Source organism: Chelonoidis abingdonii, chromosome 14 (genome assembly GCF_003597395.2).
Source record: "Chelonoidis abingdonii isolate Lonesome George chromosome 14, CheloAbing_2.0, whole genome shotgun sequence".
Taxonomy (NCBI): Eukaryota; Metazoa; Chordata; order Testudines; family Testudinidae; genus Chelonoidis; species Chelonoidis abingdonii.
The window spans coordinates 26,689,776-26,714,676 of NC_133782.1; the positions used below are offsets into that span (position 1 = coordinate 26,689,776).

The 24,901-nt window shown below is 50.1% G+C and overlaps 1 protein-coding gene across 1 annotated transcript in view; it reads left to right on the forward strand.

The window, feature by feature from the left end:
• PIGU (phosphatidylinositol glycan anchor biosynthesis class U) overlaps positions 1-19,525 on the forward strand; it is a 56,463-nt gene extending 36,938 nt beyond the window's left edge. The window contains exon 12 of the mRNA XM_032769646.2: positions 17,543-19,525. Coding sequence (XP_032625537.1) covers positions 17,543-17,656 — 114 coding nt within the window. The 3' untranslated portion in view covers positions 17,657-19,525. The remainder of the gene's footprint in view (positions 1-17,542) is intronic.
• The last annotated feature ends 5,376 nt before the right edge of the window (positions 19,526-24,901 follow it).

Sequence of the window (24,901 nt, forward strand, 5' to 3'; positions counted from 1 at the left end):
CGTCACCCAGGATGAGATCTGTTTGCGATGAGACCAGGGTGACCTTTCACTCCTGTCTGCAAAGGCAACGATATAGTTTGGGAGGTCTTCTCGGAGGTCGGGGTGCGCGTCAATGTAGAAAACGCCAGCGCCCTACGAAACATCGAGTTGAACTGCAGCTACTGCTCTTTGCGAGAATGCATGAGGTTTAGGATAAAACAGCTGAAGAAAATGTCTTGTCAGGTGGGAATAGGAGACCAACCTTGGGCAGGAAGGCCGGATGCGGACGGAGTTTGTCCTTTGCTTTATGGACTATCATCGTTTGGCCGGTCGTTACCAGAGGCAGCTCCGAGATCTTCCTGGCGATGTAATGGCCACAAGGAACGCCGACCTATTCCACGATAGGTACAGGAGAGAGCAGGTGCCAAGTGGTTTGAAAGAGGGGCGCCCTCCCCCCCATTAGTTTCGGAGAGAACCAAATTGAGGTCCCAGAGGGGCGCGGGACAGCGGAACCTGGGGATTACAGGTGCTCCAGGCCTTGAGGAAGCCTCGAAGACATCGGTGATGAGAAGGTGGAGGAAAGAGCCCTCTCCTGGATGGAATGAAGAAATGGCAGCTAAGGTGAAGCGGAGGGATGAGAGCGCGAGGCCTTGTTGTTTAAGATGCCATGAGGAGATATTCCAGATCATGGATGGGAGCCTGAGCGGTGCACATTCCTTTGACTTGACACCAGAGAAAAACCTCTTCGCATTTGCCCAGGTAGGTAGCCCTGTTGCAGGTTTCCTACTTCCCAGTAGCACACTGCTGCATGGGGTGGAACAGCGAGCTGAGCTGCGCTGTTCCAACCCATGCAGCAGTGCTCTGGGAAGTAGGAAAACCTGCAACAGGGCTACCTACCTGGGCAAAATTGGAAGAGGTTTTTCCTGCTGGTGTCAGTACAAGGAATGTCACCGCTCAGGCTCCCATCCATGATCTGGAATATCGCTATGGATCTTAAACAAAAGGCCTCGCGCTCTCATCCCTCCGCGTTCACCTTAGCTGCCATTTCTTCATTCCATCCAGGAGAGGGCTCTTTTCCTCCGACCTTCTCATCACCGATGTCTTCGAGGCTTCCTAAGGCCTGGAGCACCTGTATCCCCGGTCCCTTCCCGCCCCCTCTGGGAACCTCAACATCTGGTTCTCTCCGAAACTAATCGGGAGTGGGCCCCTCCTTTCAAACCACTTGGCAACCTGCTCTCTCCTGTAACCTATCGTGGAAAGGTGGCGTTCCTTGTGGCCATTACATCGCCAGGAGATCTCGAGCTGCGCTCTGGTAACGGACCGGCGCATAACATGATAGTCCATAAAGCACAAGGTACAACTTCCGATCCGCATCCGGCCTTCTGCCAAGGTGGTCTCCTATTCCACCTGACAAGACATTTTCTTCCAGTGTTTTATCTAAACCTCATGCATTCTCGCAAGAGCAGTAGCTGCATTCACTCGATGTTTCGTAGCGGCGCTGGCTGTTCTACATTGACCGCACCCCGACTCTTCCGAGAAGACCTCCCAACTATATCGTTAGCGTATTGCAAGACAGGATGAAGGTCACCCTGTTCATCGCAAACATCTCATCCTGGGTGACGCCTGCAATTAAAACATGCTTATGCCTGGCTCACACTTCTCCAGGACGAGTATGCACATTCACAGAGGGCGCAAGCTTCCTCGATTGCTTCCTACGCCCGTTGCCTATACAAGACATATGTCGTGCAGCCACGTTGTCGTCAGTGTCACACCTTTTCTGCCATTATGCCTTGGTACAGCAGACCCGGGACGATGTGGCTGCTTTGCTTGGCTTATTTGCATTCGAAGTCTCCACTCCGACCCCACCCACTAGGTAAGGCTTGGGATTCACCTACTTGGAATGATCTGAGCAAGCACTCGAAGAAAAAAGACTGTTACTCACCTTTGTAACTGTGTTCTTCGAGGCATGTGTTGCTCATATTCATTCACACCCGCCCTCCTTCCCCACTGTCGAGTGCCGGCAAGAGGAACTGATGGAGTGACGGGTCGGCAGGTATTATGCTTGTGCCGGGTGCCGCAAGGGCGCCACGCCAGGGGGCGCCTGCCGACCCGCCGGGTGTTGCTAGGGGAAAATTCTTCCGACAAACGTGCACGCGGCGCGCGCACACCTACTTGGAATGGATATGAGCAACACATCTCGAAGAACAACAGTTACAAAGGTGAGTAACCGTCTTTTTTTCCCCAAAGAATGCGGGTTCAGGTCAGCGTTGGCAGCTTATTTCAGCTGAAACGAAAAAAGGAAAAATTCCAGAAATGTCAGAATAAATTGTATCAGAACAAAACATTTCATTTTGGGGGGCTAGATCCACAAGAGGAATAAGGTGCCATTCACAAAATGGAGGGGGGCAGGGGCTGCCACCACTTCTCCCCTACTTACAACCACTAGCCCTGTAGTTAGGGCTCTAACTGGGGATGTGGGAGACCCACATTTGAAACCTGCTCTGGAGCTGTAGGGACTTGAATCTAGGCTTCCCCCTTTCCAGGTCAGTGCCCTAACCCCTAGGCTATAGGGTATCCTGGGGTGGATTTCTCTCCGGCTGTCCTGTTCAAGCTGTTCCACTTTGTATAAAATTCTTGAATGGCTTATGTGCCAGACAGGGGGGAGAGAATGACCTCATATGCTGGTAGTTAAGGTACTTACCTAGAGGGAGACCCTCTCCCATCCCAGGTGAGTGCCAATCCTACCGGGCTATTGGGCATGACATCACCATCTAGGCCTTCATTTCCTTTTCCTTTACAAAAACAAAGTTTAAAATACCCAAAACATTTTGTCTGATCCAAAATGGAGTTTTTCTGACATTTTCAATTCATTGAAAATCATTAAAAAATTTGGTTTGAGTTTGACCCTATTCCTGGAATTGACAGCGAACTGAAAAATCAGTTACTCGCACAGCTTTTCTTGTCAGACCTGCTTTAAAAGGAAGGGAGGGTAGCACCAAAGCAGTCTTGTCTGTGACCTCAGCATTCCTGTTGGCATTGCAAGGACTCCCTTCCTGTCTTGACTTTCAGGTTCTCCCAGTTGCAATTTCAAAACTGGCGCATCCCTGGGCATTAATCGTTCTGGCCTTCAGTGCTGTCTTGCAGATAGTATGTTGCAGTCATCAGAGGGCTGTTAATGACTGGCCAAGCTGCATTCTGGCCAGCCATCATCTGAAAGTTTCAAAACACAAACACGCAATACCCATTAGAGCTTTAAACAGAAATAATTGCTGTCCTGAAATGGCAGTCCCTTGGAAATCTCTCTCTTTATTTATTTTTGGGAGGGTACTGTGTCTGAAAGGCATCTAGAACTATTTTGCTATTATATTCAAGAAAACAAATTGGAATTCGTTTTTCTGGCTGGCACCTTCAGTTTGATCAAGTGACCTTTGTAGGGTCATGCAGCAGACGATACTACTTTGTGCTGTGATGTTGTTAGAAGGTCAGGCCAGTTCAGTGCTTGAATAGACCTCCAAGGGATGCCTAGATGTTGAAGATGTGGGCCATGGTGACACTGCTTCTTTCTGAGTGTTTGCAGAACCAATACATCAGCATGGTGCTAGGCTGTTGCAGGTGCTGTTGAGGTTTTAACCACTTGTGATCGTTAAAGTTCCCATGGAAATCTTTGTAGAGGGAACAGTCATAAAAGTGATTTGGCCACATTCCAGCATGGGTAATTATGTTCTGCTTTCTTTAATTCCCTTGCAGCTTCAGCAAGACCAAGAATTCTTCTTCACCTGCTAACCGGTTTTATAGCTTTGCTGCATGTTGTTAAACAGCTTCCTTGTTTCACCCTGCATCTTATCACCACTTCACTAGTGGATGGAGTTATCCCTGTGTATATAGTCTCCATCTCCATTTCAGTTTGTAGCATGTCTGGGGAGCCAACAGGATGAAAAATACTGTGATATTTATATTTATACTGTGATAGTAATGTAAGAGCATGCATTGTCTATGTGTGACCTTTGTTTGCTGAACTGCCAAAAACCCTTTTACTCCTCCAGATTGTCGCTGTGTAAACCTTTCTTGAGATCCTTGTGCACAGATTTCCTAGCCAGCGGTACAGCAAGCCAGCAAACCTTGAATTCAAGGCAACAAATTACTTGCCCACTGGTGTGGTATGGGAAGAGCAGTGATTTTCTGTCATTTAATCGTTATCTTGAGTTGTTTTCATATAGACTTACAGAGGCAGCTGGCCAGTTTGGAAACTTCCCTCTCCTCAGCAAGATGCATTACCAAGAATAACAACAGTTATATAAGAATAATGCTCAGGGTGGTCATAAAGCTATAAATACTACGTGTCTGCATTCATTGAGGTCAATGGCAAAAGGGCCATTATGAGACTTTTGTACATAATGGCACCTAAGTTACTTAAGAGCCAGAGTGTCAGAGAAAATCAACAGGACTTGGACGCTTTTGAAAATGTTTTCCTTAGTCATCTCATCACCCAGGAAGTATATGTTTGTCATGTGAGAACCATCTATCTTACAAAGTTATTTCATGAACAAAGAATCTTCCATTTATATTGCATTAAACCCATTGATCAAATGCAATTTAACACAAAATAGAATGCAAAGTAAATGTTTGTTTTGTGAAGATTCTTTCATCAGTATCCTAAAATGCTGTAAACAGAGTGTAAATAACAAGTAAAGACAGAGAGAAATCAGATATATTAAGCAAGGAGAAAAGATCCATTTTCAGATAGGTTATGGTAATGGAGGAGCTCTGAGTTATCTTAGAGTATGAGTGGATGAGACATTGAGGTATGGGACTCCAGGGGCTGCATAGGAGAAGGCTCTTGCGTTGACAGTGACAAGATTGTGTACAGACAAGATTTGCACAACTTTCCTTTTGTTATGTTTGTATTTCTTTAACTATTCTTTGATCAGTTGTATTTCACTTTAAGGCATAAATTCATTCAGGTGGGCTTATATCACTTTAATCCAAACTCTGCAGATTGCTGGGAGATTTCATCAGTTTTGAGGAGAAGCCAGAAAAGATGACGGGGGCGGCGCAGGGGGAGGGTTTTTTTTTGTTTGTTTTTTTTTAATTTATATTAGGAGCAAGTTTTAGGCTAAAATCAGAGGTGGGGAAGATTGGAACTTTTCCCACAAGCAGTAACCTCTCACACTCTGTCTAGCTGAAGGAACAATGGTTGGTTGCTGCGTGTCTCCGTATCATACAGGCTCCTAAAACCTCTACTGGATTGTATTAATTTTCTAAAGGAAGAACGAGAGCAATCTCTAAGCAAAAACACTAAGGCTAAAATCAAACAAAACATTGGAACCAGTTTAAAGCGTTTGCTGTCCTGCTCAAGATATATTAGAAGTTGCCTGTTCGTCTTCGAGTGCTTGCTCATATCGATTCCAATTAGTTGTGCGTGCGCCACGTGGACGCTCGTCGGAAGATTTTTACACTAGCAACACTCGGTAGGTCGGCTGGGCGCCCCCTGGAGTGGCGCCGCTATGGCCCTGGATATATACCCCTGCTGACCCAGTGGCCCTTCAGTTCCTTCTTACCGCCCATGTCGGTCGTTGGAACAGTGGAGCACAGCTTAGCTGATCTCCACCTCCCTAGCTACTCGTAGTTCTTTTATTAATTCTTGTGTTCTTTTATTAATTCTATAGTTAGTTTTATTCATTCTTCATTATAGTTAGTGTATATAGTTGAGAGGGTTTGGGGATTAGCCCCTTCCCTGCACCCGGTACCGGGCCCCATGCTTGGTTCACCGGGCTTCAAACCGTGCTTGACCTGCCACAGGCTGATGCCAACGGGAGAGCCCCACGATTCTTGTCTTAAGTGCCTCGGGGAATCCCACCTCTCTGATAAGTGCCGGATCCGTAAGGCCTTTAAGCCCAGGACGAAGAAGGAGTGGGACTTTCGTCTGAAACAGCTCCTAATGGAGGCAGCTCTTACTCCTCCTCCCTCGGCACCGAGCGCTGGACAGTCTGCATCAAGCAGAAGCGTCTCTTCGGCACCAGATCGAGACGGTACCGCTAAAGCCCCTCAGCATCGACTCTCGCCAGCACCGTCGTCTGCTTGGCACCGTTCCCTCTCTCCGCGGGTTAAGAAGCATAAGACTCCTGCGGCTCCCATGTCACCTGCACCACAGTTGGAGCACCCGCCTAAGTCGGACCGCTCAACACTAACAGCTTCGGCACTGTTGATTCTGGTCCCGCAAGGGCCGTCGAGTCCGGTGCCTGAAAGCTCCCCAGCGCACGCCGTGGTTGAGCTCACAATTCCCTCCATGCCGGAGGCCTTTTCTACGGCGAGGGAGCTGATCGCACTGACGAAGTCCGCACTGCCTCAACCCCTGCATCGCCGGTGAGGGTCATTCAATCACTAGGCAAGCCTGCCCTGCTGAGGCCACCCTTTGTCGGCACCCGTCGAGAGGCACAAGTCACGATCACGGTCCCACCAGTGCTCTCGGTCCCATCGCCGATCCCGGTCCCGACGCCCCTCGCGGTCCTGGCACCGTTCTCCATCTCGGTACCGATCGCACTCACGGCACCGCTCAGCGTCCTGTTCGCCAGCCCAATACTCTCGGCACCGATCCAGCTCCCGGTACCGCCTCTCGCATCGCGCCTCTCGCAGCCACTCCAGACTTCGAGCCTCCAGATCCCGGTTGACCTCCCGGCACCGCTCCGGTCGCAGGTACCGGTATGGTAACCAGTACTGCTCTCCGGTGCCACACAGGGAGAGGTCGTTTAGTGATGCTGGGCTTCCCAGGGTTTTTCAGCGCCTCCTTGGCCATCTCGTCACACATCTGTGTCATCTCACAGGAATAGTGCTTCCTGTGCACAGGACCGTGACTCAGATGTGCCCGGCCGTGTCTTCCAGGAGACCCAGGCCCAGGAACAGGGATCCCATCAGTGGTCATTCTGGACGCCTTGGGCATACCATCAAGCCCAAGGTGCGCCTCCAATGTCATCCCGCTCCGCAGCATCGGAATGCAGGGTGCCAGAGGCAACGGTCAGCCATTTCACTCCTGCCAGTACAAAGGAGGCTCTCATTCAGCCGGCAGTGTCTCAAGTTCCACCTGAGACGGACGTTACTCAAGAACAGGAGCCCACGCAGGATCCTCTTGTCCCTGGCCTTTCCTCTTCCTCCTCTCCAGATGAAGCGGTGGCCGGGACATCCTCCTCGGGCCCTCCTCCAGTTGACCTGTGGGCACATCAGGACCTCCTAAGGCGGGTGGCCCTGAATATGAATCTTCAGGTGGAGGAGGTCCCGGAGATAGAGGACCCAGTGGTGGATATCCTGTCAGCTGACACCTCCGCAAGAGTGACCTTGCTGTTTATCTGTACGATACATGCAAACGCCGATACCATCTGGCAATCTCCAGCATCTATTACACCCACGGCCAGGGGAGTTGAGCGGAAGTACATGGTACCATCTAAGGGGTATGAGTACCTGTATGTGCACCCTCCTCTCTGCTCCCTTGTCGTGCAATCAGTCAATGAAAGGGAATGCCATGGCCAGCAAGCTCCTGCTCCAAAATCAAAGGAGGCTAGGCGCACGGATATATTGGGCCGCAAGGTATACTGTACTGGGGGCCTCCAACTCAGGGTGGCAAACCAGCAAGTCCTGCTCAGCTGGTACAATTATAACACCTGGACGGCGGTTGAGAAATTCAAGGAGTTCATTCCCCAAGACTCCGGCCAGAGTTTGCTTCCCTTTTGGAGGAAGGGAAGAAGGTGGTGAGAACTTCTCTCCAGGCCTCCCTGGACGCAGCTGACTCCGCAGCCAGGACCCTGGCTTCAGGTGTAGCCATGATGCGGATATCATGGCTTCAGGTCTCAGGCCTTCCACCTAATTTACAAACCACCATACAGGACCTGCCCTTTGACGGTCAAGGCCTATTCTCTGAAAAGACTGACCCCAGGCAACAGAGCCTTGAGGACAACAGGGTCATCATGCACTCCCTCGGGATGCACACTCTGGTGACTCAGCACAGGTCCTTCCATCCCCAAGTTCACCGTCCTTATCCCCCACCTAGACCAAGACAGGACTTCAGCAGAGGGCACGGCCGAGGCAATCGTAGATGGCGGTCTGGACCCCAAGGGGTCCAGAATCAAGGTCCCTCCAAACTGCCTACGGGGCCAAAGCCAAACTTTTGAAGGTGTGCCCAAGGACGGCGTACCAGTTCCTTTCCAGGATCATTTCCCTCCTTTTTCCAGCCGCCTCTCCTTTTTCCTCCCTGCATGGTCCCAACTAACTTCAGATTGTTGGGTCCTATGCACGGTGGAACTTGGGTACCACCTCCAATTTATTTTGCTCCCCCCTTCCACCCCCTACCCTCATCCCTCTTCAGGGACCCCTCTCATGAGCAATTCCTCTTACAAGAGGTGCGCACACTCCTTGCCATGGGAGCCATAGAGGAAGTAGCAGAAGATGAAAGGGGGAAGGGGTTCTACTCCCACTATTTCCTAATCTCCAAGGCGAAGAGATGTCTCAGACCTATCCTAGACCTGCGAGAACTCAGCAAATTCATGATAAAGTTGAAGTTCCGCATGGTATCCCTGGGGACCATCATCCCATCCTTGGATCCCGGAGACTGGTATGCCGCCCTCGACATGAAGACGCGTATTTTCACATCGCCATTTATCCTCCACACAGGCGGTACCTCTGATTTGTAGCCAACCGTCAGCATTTCCAGTTTACGGTCCTACCGTTTGGCCTCTCTACAGCACCGAGAGTATTCACAAAGTGCATGGCTGTAGTCGCCGCCTCCCTCCGCCGCCGCCGGATACACGTCTTTCCGTATCTCACGATTGGCTCATCAGAGGGACCTCCGAGACACAAGTCACCCATCATGTAGGCATCGTCAAGGACCTATTCATACGTCTAGGCCTGATGATCAATACAGAGAAATCCACTCTGGTTCCCACACAGAGGATAGACTTCATTGGGGCCATCCTGGACTCCAATCTCGCCAGAGCCTGCTTACCACCGACTCGTTTCAGGCGATGGTAACAATTATCCAAAAGCCTACAAAACTTCCCAACGACTTCGGCTCGCACTTGTCTCGTCTATTGGGTCACATGGCTGCCTGCACGTTCGTGACCAAACACGCCAGGCTACGCCCCTCCATCCCTTCCAATCTTGGCTCAACTCGGTTTACTACCTGAGCAGAGACGCCATACACATGATAGTCACCATTCCCCCGAGCATTCTAGGCTCCCTCGACTGGTGGCTGACGCCTTCCCTGGTGTGTGCAGGGATGCCGTTCCATCCACCCCAGCCTTCTATGTCCCTGACACCGGACGCGTCATCTCTCGGCTGGGGTGCTCACCTCGGACATCTTCGCACTCAAGGCCTTTGGTCATCTCAGGAGCTAGCCTTGCACATCAATGTCCGAGAGCTGCGAGCAGTCTGCCTTGCGTGCCAGGCTTTTCAACAGCACTTACAAGGCCATTGTGTCTCAGTGTTCACAGACAACACAACAGCCATGTATTACATAAACAAACAGAGAGGGACACGGTCCTCCCTCCTTTGTTAGGAGGCCATCCAACTCTGGGTCTTTTGTATAGCCCACTCGATAGACCTGGTAGCGTCCTTTCTCCCAGGGGTTCGGAACACTCTGGCGGATCGACTCAGCAGATCCTTCCTGTCTCATGAGTGGTCGATTTGTCCAGATGTTGTTTATCCTGTTTTCCGGAAGTGGGGATTTCCCCGCATAGACCTCTTCGCTTCCCGCGAAAACAGGAAATGCCAGATGTTCTGCTCCTTTCAAGGTCTCTCCCAGGGCTCGATCTCGGACGCTTTCCTGATGCCGTGGACGAGCCAACTACTTTACGCCTTCCCACCTTTCCCGCTGGCTCACAGGATCCTGCTAAAGCTCTGCAGGGATGGAGCTCGCTTGATCATGATCGCTCCAGCGTGGCCCAGGCAGCACTGGTACACCATGTTGCTCGACCTCTCGATAGACAATCCAATTACCCTGCCTCTTCACCCAGACCTCATAACTCAGGACCACAGCAGACTTCACCACCCAGATCTGCAGTCCCTTCACCTCACGGCATGGCTGCTGCGTGGTTAAGCCAGTCAGAGTTACGTTGCTCTGCCTCAGTACAACAAGCACTCCTGGGTAGCAGGAAACCTTCCATTCGGTCATCGTATCTGGCCAAGTGGAAGCGATTCTCCTGCTGGTGCGAAATGCAGATTGTCGCTTCCACCGAGGTCTCGATCACCACCATCTTGGACTACCTCTGGTATCTCAAACAGCAGGGCCTAGCGGTATCATCATTGAGGGTGCACTTGGCAGCCATCTCTACCTTCCACCCAGGGGAGAGTGGCCGCTCTGTGTTCTCGCACCCTATCGTTTCTAGGTTCTTGAAGGGCTTGGAGCACCTATATCCCCAAGTACAACGCCCTTTCCCCAACCTGGGACCTCAACCTGGTTCTAACCAGACTCATGTCTGCCCCATTCGAGCCGTTAGCAACCTGCTCGCTACTATACCTGTCCTGGAAGACAGCTTTCCTCATAGCCATTACATCGGCCAGACGAGGCTCCGAGCTTCGGGCTCTCAACGGTGGACCCACCATATATTATGTTTCACAAGGACAAGGTGTAGTTGCGACCACACCCAGTGTTCCTTCCTAAAATGGTTTCGGCCTTTCTTGTCAACCAGGATATCTTCCTTCCGCTCTTCTTCCCAAAGCCACACCCATCATGCGGGAGCAACACACTGCATCCCCACAATCTTCGTCGCCGGTGGCAGACGAATGAAGGCTATGTCTCACTCCAGATCTATCTTGGGTTGATGGCGTGCATCTGTTACTTGTTATGACGGAGCTCATGTTCCCTCGGCCACCCCACTGCTCATTTACCAGGCTCAGGCTTCATCTGCCACCTTCCTGGCTCATGTACCCATCCGGAGATATGGTCGCCGAGCTACCTGGTCTCGGTCCACACCTTTGCCTCTTATGCTCGGTTCACACAGATTCCAGAGACAATGCAGCTTCTGGCTCAGCAGTTTTGCATCTGCAACATTACTTCGACGCCACGCCTATGTAAGGTTGTGGAATGCACCTGATTGAATCGATATGAAGCAGCACTCAAGAAAGATGTACCACCTTTGTAACTGTTGTTCTTCGAGGTGTGTTGCTCATATCCATTCCAAACCCGCCCCCCTTCCCCTCTGTCGGAGTAGCCGGCAAGAAGGAACTGAAGGCCATCGGATCAGCAGGAGTATGTATCCAGCGCCATAGCGGCGCCACTCCAGGAGGCACCCAGCCGACCCACCGAGTGTTGCTAGGGTAAAAATCTTCCAACGAGCGTGCACGTGGTGTGCACACACCTAATTGGAATGGATATGAGTAACACATCTCGAAGAACAACAGTTACAAAGGTGAGTAACCGTCTTTTATCCACGTTCACATCACATCTGTTCCCCAGGGTGCTGTCCTGTTTTAACCTGTGGGCTTTTTTGTAAGGTGAGCGCAGCAACTTTTCCACAAGCTGCAGCATATCAGCATAAAGTTTAAAGAGTGTGGGAAATAAACCAGCTCCTTTTAAGTTCCCATAACTCTCTGGGTTTCTAACAAGGAACCTGTCGCTGTAATGTCACAGGCTGACTTCTTTGGGAGCCTTCACAAAAAGGAGCTGCTGCTAGCGCTTTGGTTACTGTCCATGAGAGCAACATGTCACCGAGGGCCATAAAGGAAAGGAATGAAAACAGGGATTCGCAAAGGGTTGTTTCTTGTGCCCTTGTATTTTGGCATGTGTGGTGTCATCATTCACAGTGGCAGGGAGGCCAGGGCATCTGCAGCTTGACTTGGCCAGAGCTGGTTATCTGAAGTGACTGGCCTCACTTCTCAGAAAGGTGAAGGGCTGCGAGGAATGGCAAAGGAGCACAGGGTTGGGATTCAGGAAGCCCTAAGATCTAGCCTTGGCTCTGTCACAGGCGGTTTTAAGAATTTATGTGAGATCAGCACATAACAGCCCCAGTCAGGGCACTGTATGGTCATAGTGTACTGAGGAGTTATTGTAGCTAAATCGTTTCATCTCTTTGTGCCTTAGAGTCTTCATCTGTAGACTGTGGATAACAGCGCTCACCCACCTCCCTTGAGAATGGTGAGGGCTGATATTCCAACAGTGCCTTGCCCATGGATAGGGCCATGGGTCTATTACTGAGCGACTGGTCTTGGATTACTTTTACTATTATTTTGTGAACTTCAGTCTCCTCTTGGCCTGCCTTTTCCAGGGAGACTCTCTCACCACTACTTGGGGTTGAGGGCTGCAGGGAGCTGGCCCACCCTGGGACTCTACCTGTCCTTCTGTCAAGGCAGCAATGTTGTCTTAACCGTTACTCACATGCCAGTCAATACCAGATTGGAGCTATTGTTGCATGCAACATTGGGACTTAACTTTGATTTCTATGCCTTTATAATCTGTTCCCTGCAGCAGTCGTAACTCAGACCCCTTCTGTGCATTAAAAAGTTTCCATTAAAATCAGCACTTCCCAAGAGATACCATACCATGCTGTCTAAGGTACCGTGCTTACCTCCTGTTCTAAGTATACTGCTGTGTGGTAACTGATTATTGACTTTCTAATGATGGTCACTGTATAAAATTTGTATTCTACATAGTGGTGACCTCAGGGATTTTAATATAGTTGTGCTGTTACTGTTCCTGTGGGAAGCATCACTGCATGTTCCATGAGGGGATGAAATCTGAAAGGAGGCAGATGAGAAGTGCCTCTGAGAAAGGGGACTGTGCGATTAGAGTAAAAGATTACCCACCCTGTGGCCATGTTTTCCGCACCCACACACACACACACACATCTGAGCTTTGCAGTGCCAGTCCCTCCTTGGGTCTGGCACCCTTTTTGCTGTGCTGTCACACATGGGAGACTCAGCCCCAGAACAGTCTGACCTTGAAATTAATGTGTGATCATCAGAGCACCCACTCATTTGTGTGTTTATTTCAGAAGACAGCTGGTTGGTGCACATTAAGATGCACTGTCACTAATAACAGTACCTAGCTCTGATATAGCGCTTTTCGTCAGTAGATCTCAAAGCAATTTACAAATGAGGTCAGCTTCGTTATCCCTATTTTAAAGATGGGGAAACCAAGTCACAGAGCAGTGAAATAACTTGCCAAAGGTCACCCTACTGCCCTTTGGCAGAGGCAGGAATAGATCCTAGGCCTCCTGAGTGCCAATCCAGAGTCCTGGCCACTAGGCAACACTGCCTCCCTCACCAACAATTCTGCCAGAGCTCTGGGGCTCCTTAGGACACCAGCAAAACTACACATAGAACCTGTGGTGTAAATCACTTACAACACAGTTGTCCCCATTCTGTTTCTCAGTGTAGACTGGCCGTTACAGTCAGTCTGCCCTGTCGTTAATAGCAAGTGGATGCTGCAGGCAGAGAGATGCACTCCCACATGGAGTCTCATGTTACACTTCCAAGGATAACTGAGAGGTAGAAATGCCATCCAGGGGCTCTCAGCTCTCTAGCACAGAGATGCTTTCTCATTGCACACATGATGCTGTTCTCAGAGTTGTTTGGCTGCAGCAGAGCTGTGTGTTAACAGGAGTGCACATGCTTTTAACAGTTGGAAGATGTGAAGATTTCAGTCACGGGCCAAACAAGTCTTGCAGCAAATGGGTGCAGTTGTGAGTGATTTATGGACTAACCTGGTTGTTCAGGTCAAGGCAGATTTATAGACAATATTTTACATTTCTGTGGGGCCGCTATATGAGGCTGTTGAAGCGTTTTCCAGATGTTAATGAGATGAGCCTCACAATCTCATGGCTGAGGTAATTAACCTCATATGGAGAATCTGGGGAACCCAGGGGCTGTGACTGGCCTAGGTTCTGAGTTCTAGTCCTGCCACTGTTTTGGTGTGGGGTCTGGAGAAAGTCACTTAACTTCTCAGGTTCCCCAGCTGTGAAATGGGACTGTTCTGAGGCTTCATTAATGTCTGCACAGCACCCTGCAAAAGAACAGTATCATGACATTCCCGTCATCACTAAAATTACCCTGTGGGGAAAACCTGAGGTGGCTGTTACTGGCAGCTCTGGAGAGAGTGGGACCAGTTGTCATGTGCATCTCTAGTATATTGCAGTGTCTGACAGGTCACCCTTGTGTCCAGTACTACTGCAAACCCTTCCTGAGTCACTTTTCTTCCTTCCTCTGCCGAGGTATTTCTTAGCAAGATGCTAGGAGAGGGAAATGGCATTAATGGAAACTCATGGCTTCCCTGCTCAGGACTTTAACCAATTGAAAATCGTCCGCTCTCAAGGCTTAAACAAGTGGAGTTTGACAGAAACTCCACCCCCCCACCCCAGCAGATGTTGCAGAGCGAAGGGTATTATTTTGGATTTTACACTTTTTCTTCTGAAGTATCTAGCTTTGGCTATTATTAGAGATGGGATGCCACATCAGATGGAGCATTGGCTTCTTCCAATGCAGCAACTCTGGGCTGTTGGGATTCCCTCCAAGACCTTTTTCAGCTTATTCAGACACTTTGTACAGTTCTGGGAGAAAACTTCATCCAGTTCTCTGGAGTCCAAAACACTCAGTATGATTCCAGATTTCATCACTCAGCTGTCTTTATTTGGCATACAGCAAAGCTATTCTGAGTTGATCAAACTCAAGTGTAGTGAGTACATAAGAATGGCCATACTGCATCAGACCAATTGTCCATCTAGCCCAGATTCCTATCTTCTGACAGTGGCCAATGCCAGGTGCCCCAGAGAGAGTGAACAAAACAGGTAATCATCAAGCAATCCATCCCCTGTCTCCCATTCCCATCTTCTGGCAACAGGGGCTAGGGACACCATCCCTGCCCATCCCGGCTAATAGCCATTGATGGACGTATCCATCAATGGGTATAGGGTGTACCACACATCCAAAGTTACACAGCAGTCCTTTCCCTTCATATACATTTACACATCTCATTGCATTTACAATGTGTTACATCACACAGTTTTGGACTGGTGTGGTTACTTTGCAGGAACCAGTCCCTGTGCAGCATGCTCTGTCTATGCATGTCCACATTCAACCTACTCTTTACCTCATCTTTACATTCCTAACTGATCTTGTCTGTTGTTGGTAAATGGTTCCCTGGGTGGTGTTCTTATCTGAGCTGGCTGAGACATAGTGTGTGTTTCAACTTAATGATCTGTTTACCTCCCTAATTGTGTGCTCCAAGAAATGAGGCCTCCTTCCAGGAGTGAATTACTCATGTGAGGCCAGGCTTCAGCTACATGGGGCTCCTAAAAGTTCCATATAGCTGGAGATGTTTGCAGTGACAATGGGTGGGAATTATTTCCTCATCTGTGCTAGAGAAAATAAATATTCCAGAAAGAAACCCCCTGGAAGGAGAGTGTATATTTATTACACATAAGGTCCAGGCTTGCATCTTGGCATGTCCACACATAAGCAAGGCTGCCAGTCTAAAGGGAAGATAAGTGAAAGCTTGTGCTGGTGCAGCTAATGAGTAGATTGCCTTCCTGGACTGTGTTGCAGCTATGGGGGATCACCTGTTGTGGGGATCTTCATGCAAGGTAACACCGATTTCCCCTGGAACCAGAGAACTCTAACTACAGGTGTCTTTGCCGCTGCCTTGCATGGGACTTAGAACCTCTTTCGCCTGAGGCTATTGATACCTCCTGTGTTGCTGTGCCACTAGTGAGAGCGGCGTGTCCAAACAAGATGTGCCATAGCCTCTGCTTGAAGGAATCAGCCTTGACTGGGAACAGCATCATCCTTTTCACACCAAGCAGTTGTGTTGTCGCAGGGTTTTAGAGATGAGCTCCGTAAGGTGCAGATTTCTTCAGTAATAAAGAGTCAGGGTGGGGAAGGGGATGTAGAAAATGTAGGATCTGGAAGCAGAATTGTTTTCCAGATCAGAAGTTTTTACAGCCTTCCATGGAAATGCTGACTCGTCTTTGTGAAGTGACACTGTGGGAGAGAGCGGGAGATCTGAGCCTTCTTTCACACCCCACTTCAGGCACTACCTCCCAGCTCCTTCTCTCCCAGCCTTGCCTCAGCTCTCTGCTGCCTTGTGCTTTCCCCTTCTGTCTCTGCCAGCTCCACTGACCACCCAAACTTCCACAATCTCCTGCCCTTCCCACTCCATCAGACCTGCCCCGCCCTCCCATCTGCAGCCACATTACCTACTCCACACCAAGCTGCCTCCTGCTGACAGTCGAGCTCCCTTCCTGCCTCTCCCACCCGGCCCATCACCCCATTCCCTTGGTCCAGGCAGCACCCAGAAGGGCTGTCAGGTAAGATTCCATCTTGAATGAATTCACTGAGTAACATCATGAATGCTCAGGAAGTGCTTTGCAGCTATGACACGCTGTTACTTGGTTGTTATAGTGATTGCTATAAAGGCCTCCGGCTCCAGAATGGGTCAGGGTCACTGGTGAACATGACTGCTTTGTTCCCAGGTGGGTGGGATCCAAGTGCTGATGGGCAGATATGGGGACAATGGTATCAGTGGATGAATGGCAAGTAGGTAAATAACAAATAGTTTTTTAAGAATGATCAAACTTTGGCACTCACTGAAAGCCAGTCCCTGTTGTAGAAGCTGCCCGGATTGGCAGTTACAGAAAACAAGCCCTTCCTAAATGTTGGAGTTTAGGCCTTCCTTCCAGAACTGTTCATTGAGTTAGCTCTTGAGTTTTCACAGACACTTGTACAGGACCCAGCACAATGGAATCTCACTGCAAAATAGATTCATTTGGGAGGAAGAGTAGCCTAGTGGTTAGTGCCCAAGACTCCTGTGGTCTCTTTCCCACTCTGCCACTGACTTGCTGTAATAACCTGGGCAAGTCACTTAGGCCCAGATTTTGAAAGGTGTGTGGGCATTGCTCCGCTCAGCATGAAACACCTAAATACCTTTCAAAAGCTGGGCCTTAGTCTTCCTGCAATTTACCCATCAGTACAATGTGTATTGGTAGCACTGAAGTCCCAAAAGCCTCTATCTTGTTTCCTTTGGTGTTAGATCCCGAGCATCTGTGGCTTTTCTTCTAGTCCTTCCTAGGCTCTTGTCCCTTCTGAATAAAACAGTCACTCAGAAGTGATCAGACTTTAAACTAAAGACCATTAGAAGTGATCAGCATGGGGTTCTGAGATGGGAGAGGTTGGACTGGGTTGTGTTACTGCTCTCCTGAATGAGAGGCCCCGTCTACACGACGTGCGAAAATCGATTTTAGATACGCAATTTCAGCTACGAGAAAAATCGATTTACTCACCCGTCTTCACCGCGCAGAATCGATGTGCGCGGCTTGTCATGTCGAATCCGGAACTCCGTTTGTTTTGGTGGAGTTCCGGAATCGATGTAAGCGCGCTCTGGGTTCAATATATCCCCGTCTAGACGAGACGCGATATATCGAACCCCGAGCATTCTATTTTAACGCGCCGAAACGGCGCTTCGTATAGACTTGGCCAGAAACGAGGCTGGGAGTGATATGGGAAAAAGAGCTTTGCATCAGTGGTCTGTTAAGCTAGCTAGTCTTTGGTCTGAAGTGTCACTTACACCCTGTACGTTTCACTTCTGCAGATCCTGCTCATCTCTGATTATTTCTACGCCTTCCTCCGGCGAGAGTACTACCTCACTCATGGACTCTACTTGACAAGGAAAGACGGGACGGAGGCCATGCTGGTTCTGAAATAATCACCCTGCCCTGCATGACTTGGGGAATGGACTTCTATCTGAAACACGCAAAGCTTGGGGTGGGTGGGGAGGGTTCCCTGAGAATGGTCTGACTTGTGGGATGTTACCTACTGCAGAGAAAGAAAGGGCTGAGGTTTGGATGGGAGTACCCTCATTGACAGTGGCATTGAAGTCAAAGCCAAGATCATAAGAACTGGCCAAAAACCGCTGCTGCTAGGGCCACGTGGCCTCTGTCGTAGCACCTCCCTTCTTCCTTCAGCTTTGCTTTCTGCTATGACTCCAACCATCAGTTCCGGCTAGTCCAGCAGGGATCAGAGCAGGTAGCTGGGCTGACGTTGGGGCTGCATCTCAGGCCCAGAGAGTTAAGGCCATAAACCCTTTAATTTAATTTATTGTCATCACTTGTGGGGAAAACCACTGGAGATGTGTGTTTCTCTTTCAGGAACTGACTGGAAATCTCTTCGTAGACTGCTTTGGTTCCTCCTCCTCCATTGCTTTTCTCAGTGATGCTCCAGCTTGGCATGCAGCAAGCTCTGGGGACTTAGCTGTGACTGACTCACACTTGTTTCTTCATTCTGTTGTTGCATCTGGAAATCAGAGAGTTTCTTGCACAGTGGACAGCTCCTGCAATGAGTAGATGATCCAGGGAACAACCCATTGGCTTTCCATAGCAGAGGGAAAGCAATAGTTTGAACCGTCTGGGAGGGATGTACAGGAAAATCACCAAACTGAAATACAAACCACCAGGAAGAGTGGGAGGGGAAATGAGTGCAGGGACAGGGAGGGTTGGGGATAGTCTGGGGGTTTCCCTTTAAGGGAGAAGAGAGACTGTCCCTTTGGAAGCTAGACAGCAGCATTGTGAGGTTTCAGGGGAAGGGACAAAATAATAGAAGTAACATAGCATCACTTATTGAATCCATGCGGCGCTTGGCTGCATGTGGAATACAGAGTGTCAGCCCAGTGCTTCAGTTTCCTAGGAAGGGCCCTCCCATTCAGCCCACCCCCTCTTTTATTATTTGGGCCTTGTGTTTAGATCCTGGAGCTGCCCCACTCTGGGATTTTGGGAGACAGGCCAGGAGGGAGAATTCTTCTCTAGAAATACAAATCCAAACTGGAAGGAGGCTCTTAGTACTTTGGGCTGCAGCCACTTAGCAAGGAGAGACATCTACCCGAAGTGTTATTCCCTCACACCTAGAGCAGCATTAAAATGGGGCTACGCTCAGAAAAGTGACTATGCAAAAATGGCATCTTACTCCCCGGCTCTGGTCCCTGTGTGCCAGAGCCACACACTTTAGGGACCAAGATAAGTGTTGCTGCTGCTATTAACTCTTCAGACCTGACACAGCTCCGAGAAACCAAGCAGGATCCTAGTCAGGGTCCTTGGCACTGATGCCGGCAACACAAACCACAGAGAACCCAGCTCAACTCTCAGATCCCAAGGGGGTGAAGGGCTGCTAATTCAAAACCCCCTTTCGTCATTTTACTTTTAAACCAAGCACGTTCAGCAGAGAATGATTGAGACACGGTCATGCCCACCCATGCCCAGGCCACTTTTACAGAGTCACTCCGCTGGATATGGTGCCCTTTCTCCTACATTTTCTGTCTGGTTGAGCAGTTGTTCAAATGGCTTTTTGTAAGAAAATGATAAACTCTTGCCTTATTGCACTACTGTTGGCACTTGGGGAGGGTGGGTTTGGGCTGAGTTCAACCTGCTGTACACAACACCCAGCTGCTCCCGTGTGGGAATTCCCTGGAAGAGGGAGGCTCCTTGTCCTGGCTGCAGCAGGGCACTTGGGACCAGCTCTCCCCTCGGCGGTCAGGTGTTTGGGGCCCATCACAAAGTGAATAATAAACCATGGAAGTTTTAAATGCTTCCGCAGTGTTCTGTGCAGCAGTGATGCTGGGGGGCCGAGGGGCTCCTTACCCTCTGCCCCAGCCCATTGTTTTGGTCTTGTGCTTGGAGGAAAACTCCAGGGTCCAGGGTCATTTCCTGTTTAAATAAATCCAGGATTCTTCTTGTTCCAAGGCCTGAACTGCCTTAAATTGTTGTTAATGTAAATCTGGGTAAGGAGCCCAGAGGCTGCTCTATCTGGCAGGAAGAGAGCAGGACCAACGGTTTGTTACTGTGCGCTTCCAGGAGTGGGGCAAGCTGGTGGCTTTGGGCTAGATTCTCAGCCGGTATAACCACATGCAAGCCAGTGGTGCTAGCACAGCTGCTTAGGCCAACAGAATTTGCACCCTTGAAAGTTGTCTGAAACTTGGCCTTCAAAGTCATCAGCTTTTCCTGATCTCTGGGGGTGAACTAGTTAGTCCTGCCCAAACGGCAGCCTCCAAAGGCCAAGTCAGAGCAATTGATGGCTGGCGATACTGCCGTGGTAACGGGGTGCCCAAGAGTGCTCTTTGGGGGTGAGAGTCGGGCACTTACAATGACATGGTGAGTGAGGGGATAGCGTTTGTTGGAGCAACTTCTGCTGGCGGGGAGAGACAAGCTTTCAAGCCACACAGAACTCTGCTAAAGTTAATGTAACTGACAGTCTGGCTTCCCTGCCTAGTTGAAATGTGTCCCAGCTTTACCATGAGTTTCCCCTTCCCCGCTTTTCATCCTCTTAAATCCTAATCTCGGCTGGCACCTGGGAGCCCTGGAGCTGCAGTGTCCTGCCATGGGCAGTTGTCATGGCAGCAGCCACTTTCTCTCCCATGTTTTGCAAGGTCTCGGTGTGGGATAAATGAGGTTTGTTTTGTTCCAAAGCAGATTGCCTGGCACAGGGGCTTCTCCTCATGAGGCACCTCCCCCTGACTTGTGGAAGGCAGGATCCCGAGTTCAGACCCAGCTGCTCTCGTGGATTATATAAACCCTAGGGCCATTGGCTGACCCTTTGCTGATGCTATTTTAGAAAACATTTCTGCCTATCTTGGACATCCTTGAGGTTTTCAGAATTAGACACACATGGAAGCCCAGCAGCCTCGATCTCTTTCTGTCGGATTACCCAGAATGGGCATGTTTCCCCCAAGACCTGTGGCCCATCTGGGCTGAATGTTTGAGTGGCAGCTGCTAATCTGTGGAGCGCGGCCTGCCGTCTGGCTGGGACTCCCCCATCATGGAACCCGTAATGAATTTTCTCTTGCAATGACATTTTTGCTGCTTTCAGCTCCATGGCCTTATACTGGCAGGTCTTGTTCTGGGCAGCTACATTAGTTCCAGCACTGGAGGGTGGATTTGGAATCTCACTTGCAATGTGGTCCTCACATCTACTTCTTGTGTAATTTCACAAAGTGAGTGATTTAACATTGGTGCCTGAAGGTCCCAAACTGCTGTAGGGATCTCCCGGTGGCCTGCAGAGAGCTGGCTGGGACCATGGCACTAGTTACATTCTAGCTTGGAGCTTTATACTGATGCCCATCGCCATAGTCTCTGGGCATCTTCCATGTTAAATCAATAACATATTAAACCAATCCCTAATGGACTTCAAGGAGTCTCTGGCCCATCTCCCTTTATGGGATCAGAACTCACCTTGGAGTCATATGTGTTGACTCTGTGGGTGCTTGGGCTGAAGCACCCACAGAAAATAATAGTGGGTGCTCAGCACCCACCAGCCACAGCTGTTCAGCCGTAGCCAACCAGATGTTTGGTGGCTGGGAGAGATACTGGGGGGAGGGCAGAGATCAGCAAGCGATGGGTGGGCAGGGCCTCAGGGGAGGGGGCGTAGAGAGAGTGGGGTGAGGACACAGCCTCAGGGCGGAGCGGGGGTGGAGCTAGGGTGACGTGACAGGGAGTGTGAAAAATCGGGATGGGATGGGGGGTAATAGGAGCCTGTATAAGAAAAAGACCCAAACATCAGGGCTGTCCCTATTAATCGGGACATCTGGTCACCATAGGTGGGTGGAGCACCCTGGGGAAAAATAAAAGTGTAATTTTTAGGAGGCCGGCGGTTTGGGAATGAAAGGGGTGTTTGCGTTGTGAGTGTCACTTAAGCGGAAAGTCTTCCTCAAAGAGGAAGGCTTTGCAACAGCATTTCCTGAAGATGGTCAGACTCAGGTTCACCTGAGCTCTTCTGGCACGTCATTCCATAGCTGGATCCCGGCAACAAAGCACCCTCTGTCCCTATCTCTCCATGCTTCATCTTGGCCTTTGTGATCTGCACGGTCTCAGAGAGCCACTCTCCCAGTGGCTGATTGATCAAAATTTGCTCTTTGATATACCTGGGGCTTACTCCTTGAATTGCTCTGAAAATCATTCAAAGTAACATTAGGAAATTTAGTTGCTGTGGTTGCCCCCTGGATGCAATGTGTTTGATGCCCATAGTCCCTCCCCACTCACAATCTATTAAAAAGGCTCTGGGGGGGTGGGGAGAGCTTGTTCTGTGCAGAGTGTGCAGCTAGCTCCATGGGTTGGCTGCCTTTGGAATGGGATCTAAGATTTCCCCCAGTAGTTTGGCTTCACTCCAGAGCAGATTGTGGGCTGTACTGAACAAAGGAGCTAAGGGAGCTTAGGGGCTACAGAGGACAAAATGCTGGAATGACCCTTCTGTGGCTGAAATGAGCCTTTCCTAGAAAAAGCCCAGGCTCAGCATCACCCGGAACCAACGGGCAGCTCCAGCTGGCCTCCCTGGACAGTAGGTAAAGCAGGAGGTAGAAGGACCACCTAAGGGCTATGTACTGGGAGAGGCCTGAGCATCAGAAGCACGAAGCTGAGCTGCTGTGCTGATGAGCTTACAGCCTGATTCCGCAAGGGGAAGAAGGGCCAGCTAATGGGTGTGTTCATTCAGCAGCAGGCAGTGTGGCTAAAGGAACACCACCAACGTGAAAATGAAATCCCTGCGCTGCATTAACAATACCCCTGCATGTTTGAAGAGTACATCCCATTTTTATTTCACCATTTCTCTCCATCTGGTACAATGGGCCTGGTTCTCCTCTTGCCTCACACCTTGGATTATCCTTCACGCCAGTGCAAAGAGACTCGCTCTTCAGTCAGAATCTTCCAGTCCAACAGCTGCCAATTTTGATTGGACATATTCCTGGAGGTTTCATCACATGACATAATCTTTAATTCCTGGTGACTCCAGGACAAACCTGGAGGGTTGGCAACCCTATTCACACCCTCCCACCACTGATGGCTTCTTGTAGTGACTTGGCCCAGGTGTGGATTACCACACAAAGTACCAAATGGTACTAGCCTGCTTTGTTTTGTTTTGGTTCTGAGCAGTTTCACTTCCTAGGTTTGCTGCACTGCCTCCCTGTAGGGAGGGGTAAAGAACAGTTATTCAACTTCTCATAACTGCTGCTGTTCGAGATGCGTTGCTCATGTCCATTCCAATTAGGTGTGTGCACGTCACGTGCACAGTCAGAAAGTTTTTCCCCTCGCATTACCCGTCGGGTTGGTTGTGGAGCCCCCCTGAGTGGCACGTCCATAACACTCTATATACGACCCGGCGCCTCCTCAGTTCCTTCTTGCCTGCTACTCCGACAGAGGGGAAGGTGGGTGGGTTTGGAACGGACACGAGAAACACATCGCAAAGAACAACAGTTATGAGAAGGTGAGTAGCCGTTCTTTCTTCTTCGAGTGATTGCTCGTACCGATTCCAAGTAGGTGACTCCCAAGCCTTACCTAGGCGATGGGATCGGAGTTATGGAATCGCAGATTAGAGCACTGCTCTGCTGAAAGCTGCATCATCTCTGGTGTGCTGGATGATGGACCGTATGTACCAAGGACCAAGTCGCTGCCCTGCAGATTACTTGGATCAGGACTTGGACCAGGAACGCTGCTGCTGAGGCCTGTGCCCGTGTGGCATGTGCTGTAAGTGCCGGGGCTGGGATCTTGGCCAGCTAGTAGCATGTGTGGATGCAGGACGTGATCCAGGAAGATATTCTTTGAGATGATACTGGGAATCATTTCATCCAGTCAACCACCACTACGAATAGCTGGTTCGACTTTATGAACAGCTTCGTGTGTTGGATGTAGAAGGCTAGCACCCGCTGAACATCCAGAGAGTGCAGCCTCTGCTCGCGGTTACTGGCATGAGGCTTAGGATAAGAAACGGGCAGGAATACGTCTTGACTTGTATGAAAATGTGACTCGACCTTAGGAAGAAAAGGTGAGACTTAAGTTGCACCTTATCTTCATGGAAGACCGTGTAAGGTGGGTCAGAGGTGCAGGCCTTTAACTCAGACACCCTGCTTGTTGCGGTAATGGTGACCAGAAAAGCTACCTTGCACGACAGATAGAAGAGGGAGCAAGTCGCTAGTGGTTCAGATGGGGGCCCCATTAGTTTGGAGAGGACCAAGTTAAGATCCCACACAGGGACTGGCTGTCTAATCTGGGGATAGAGGCATTCCAGGCCCTTGAGAAAATATCCCTCCATGGAGTTGGCAAATATGGAGCGTCCAGACACTCCTGGGTGGAAGGCCGAGATAGCAGTGAGGTGTAATTTGATGGATGACGCTGCCAGGCCTTGTTGTTCTAGGTGTAGGAGGAACTCTAGGATGAGTGGGATAGGCACCTGGATTGGAGGGGTGTGATGCTGTGCACACCAGCAAGTGAACCTTTTCCACGTAACTAGATAAGTGACCCTGGTGGATGGTTTCCTGCTGCCAAGTAGGACCTCCTGTACAGGTTACAAGCACAGAAGTTCCATGGGGACTTGAGGTCTGGGTGGAGCAGGTGACCGTGGTCCTGAGTGATCAGGTCAGGGTGGAGTGGCAATGCAATCGGGGCTTCCACTGACAGCTCCAGGGATATGGTGCATCAGTGTTGTCGGGGCCACCGGCATTACCTCCACTCTGTCCCTGCAGGCCTTGAGAAAAACTCGTGCACCAGAGGGAAGGGGGGAGAGGCCTACAATAGGCAGCCTCCCAAGGGCAGCAGAAAAACGTCCATAACTGACCCTGGGCTGTGATTCTGAAAGGAACTGAACATCAGCCTCTTCCTGTTGCTGTGGGTGGCAATCAGGTTGACCTGGGGAAACTCCGACCTTTGGAAGATGGAGTGTATGACGTCCAGACAGACGGACCATTCATGATTGTGGAACGATCTGCTGAGGTGGTCTGCTAGGTCATTCTGAGCCCCTGGGAGATAGGACGCTTCCAGGTGAATGGAGTGGGCTATGCAGCGCTCCCAGAGCCTGAGGGCTTCTCAACACACTGGGGAGGAACGGGCTCCACCCTGCTTGTTGATGTAAAACATGACAGTGGTGTTGTCCATCCTCACTGCCACACACTGGCCTTGCACCTGGGCCCGAAAAGTTTGGC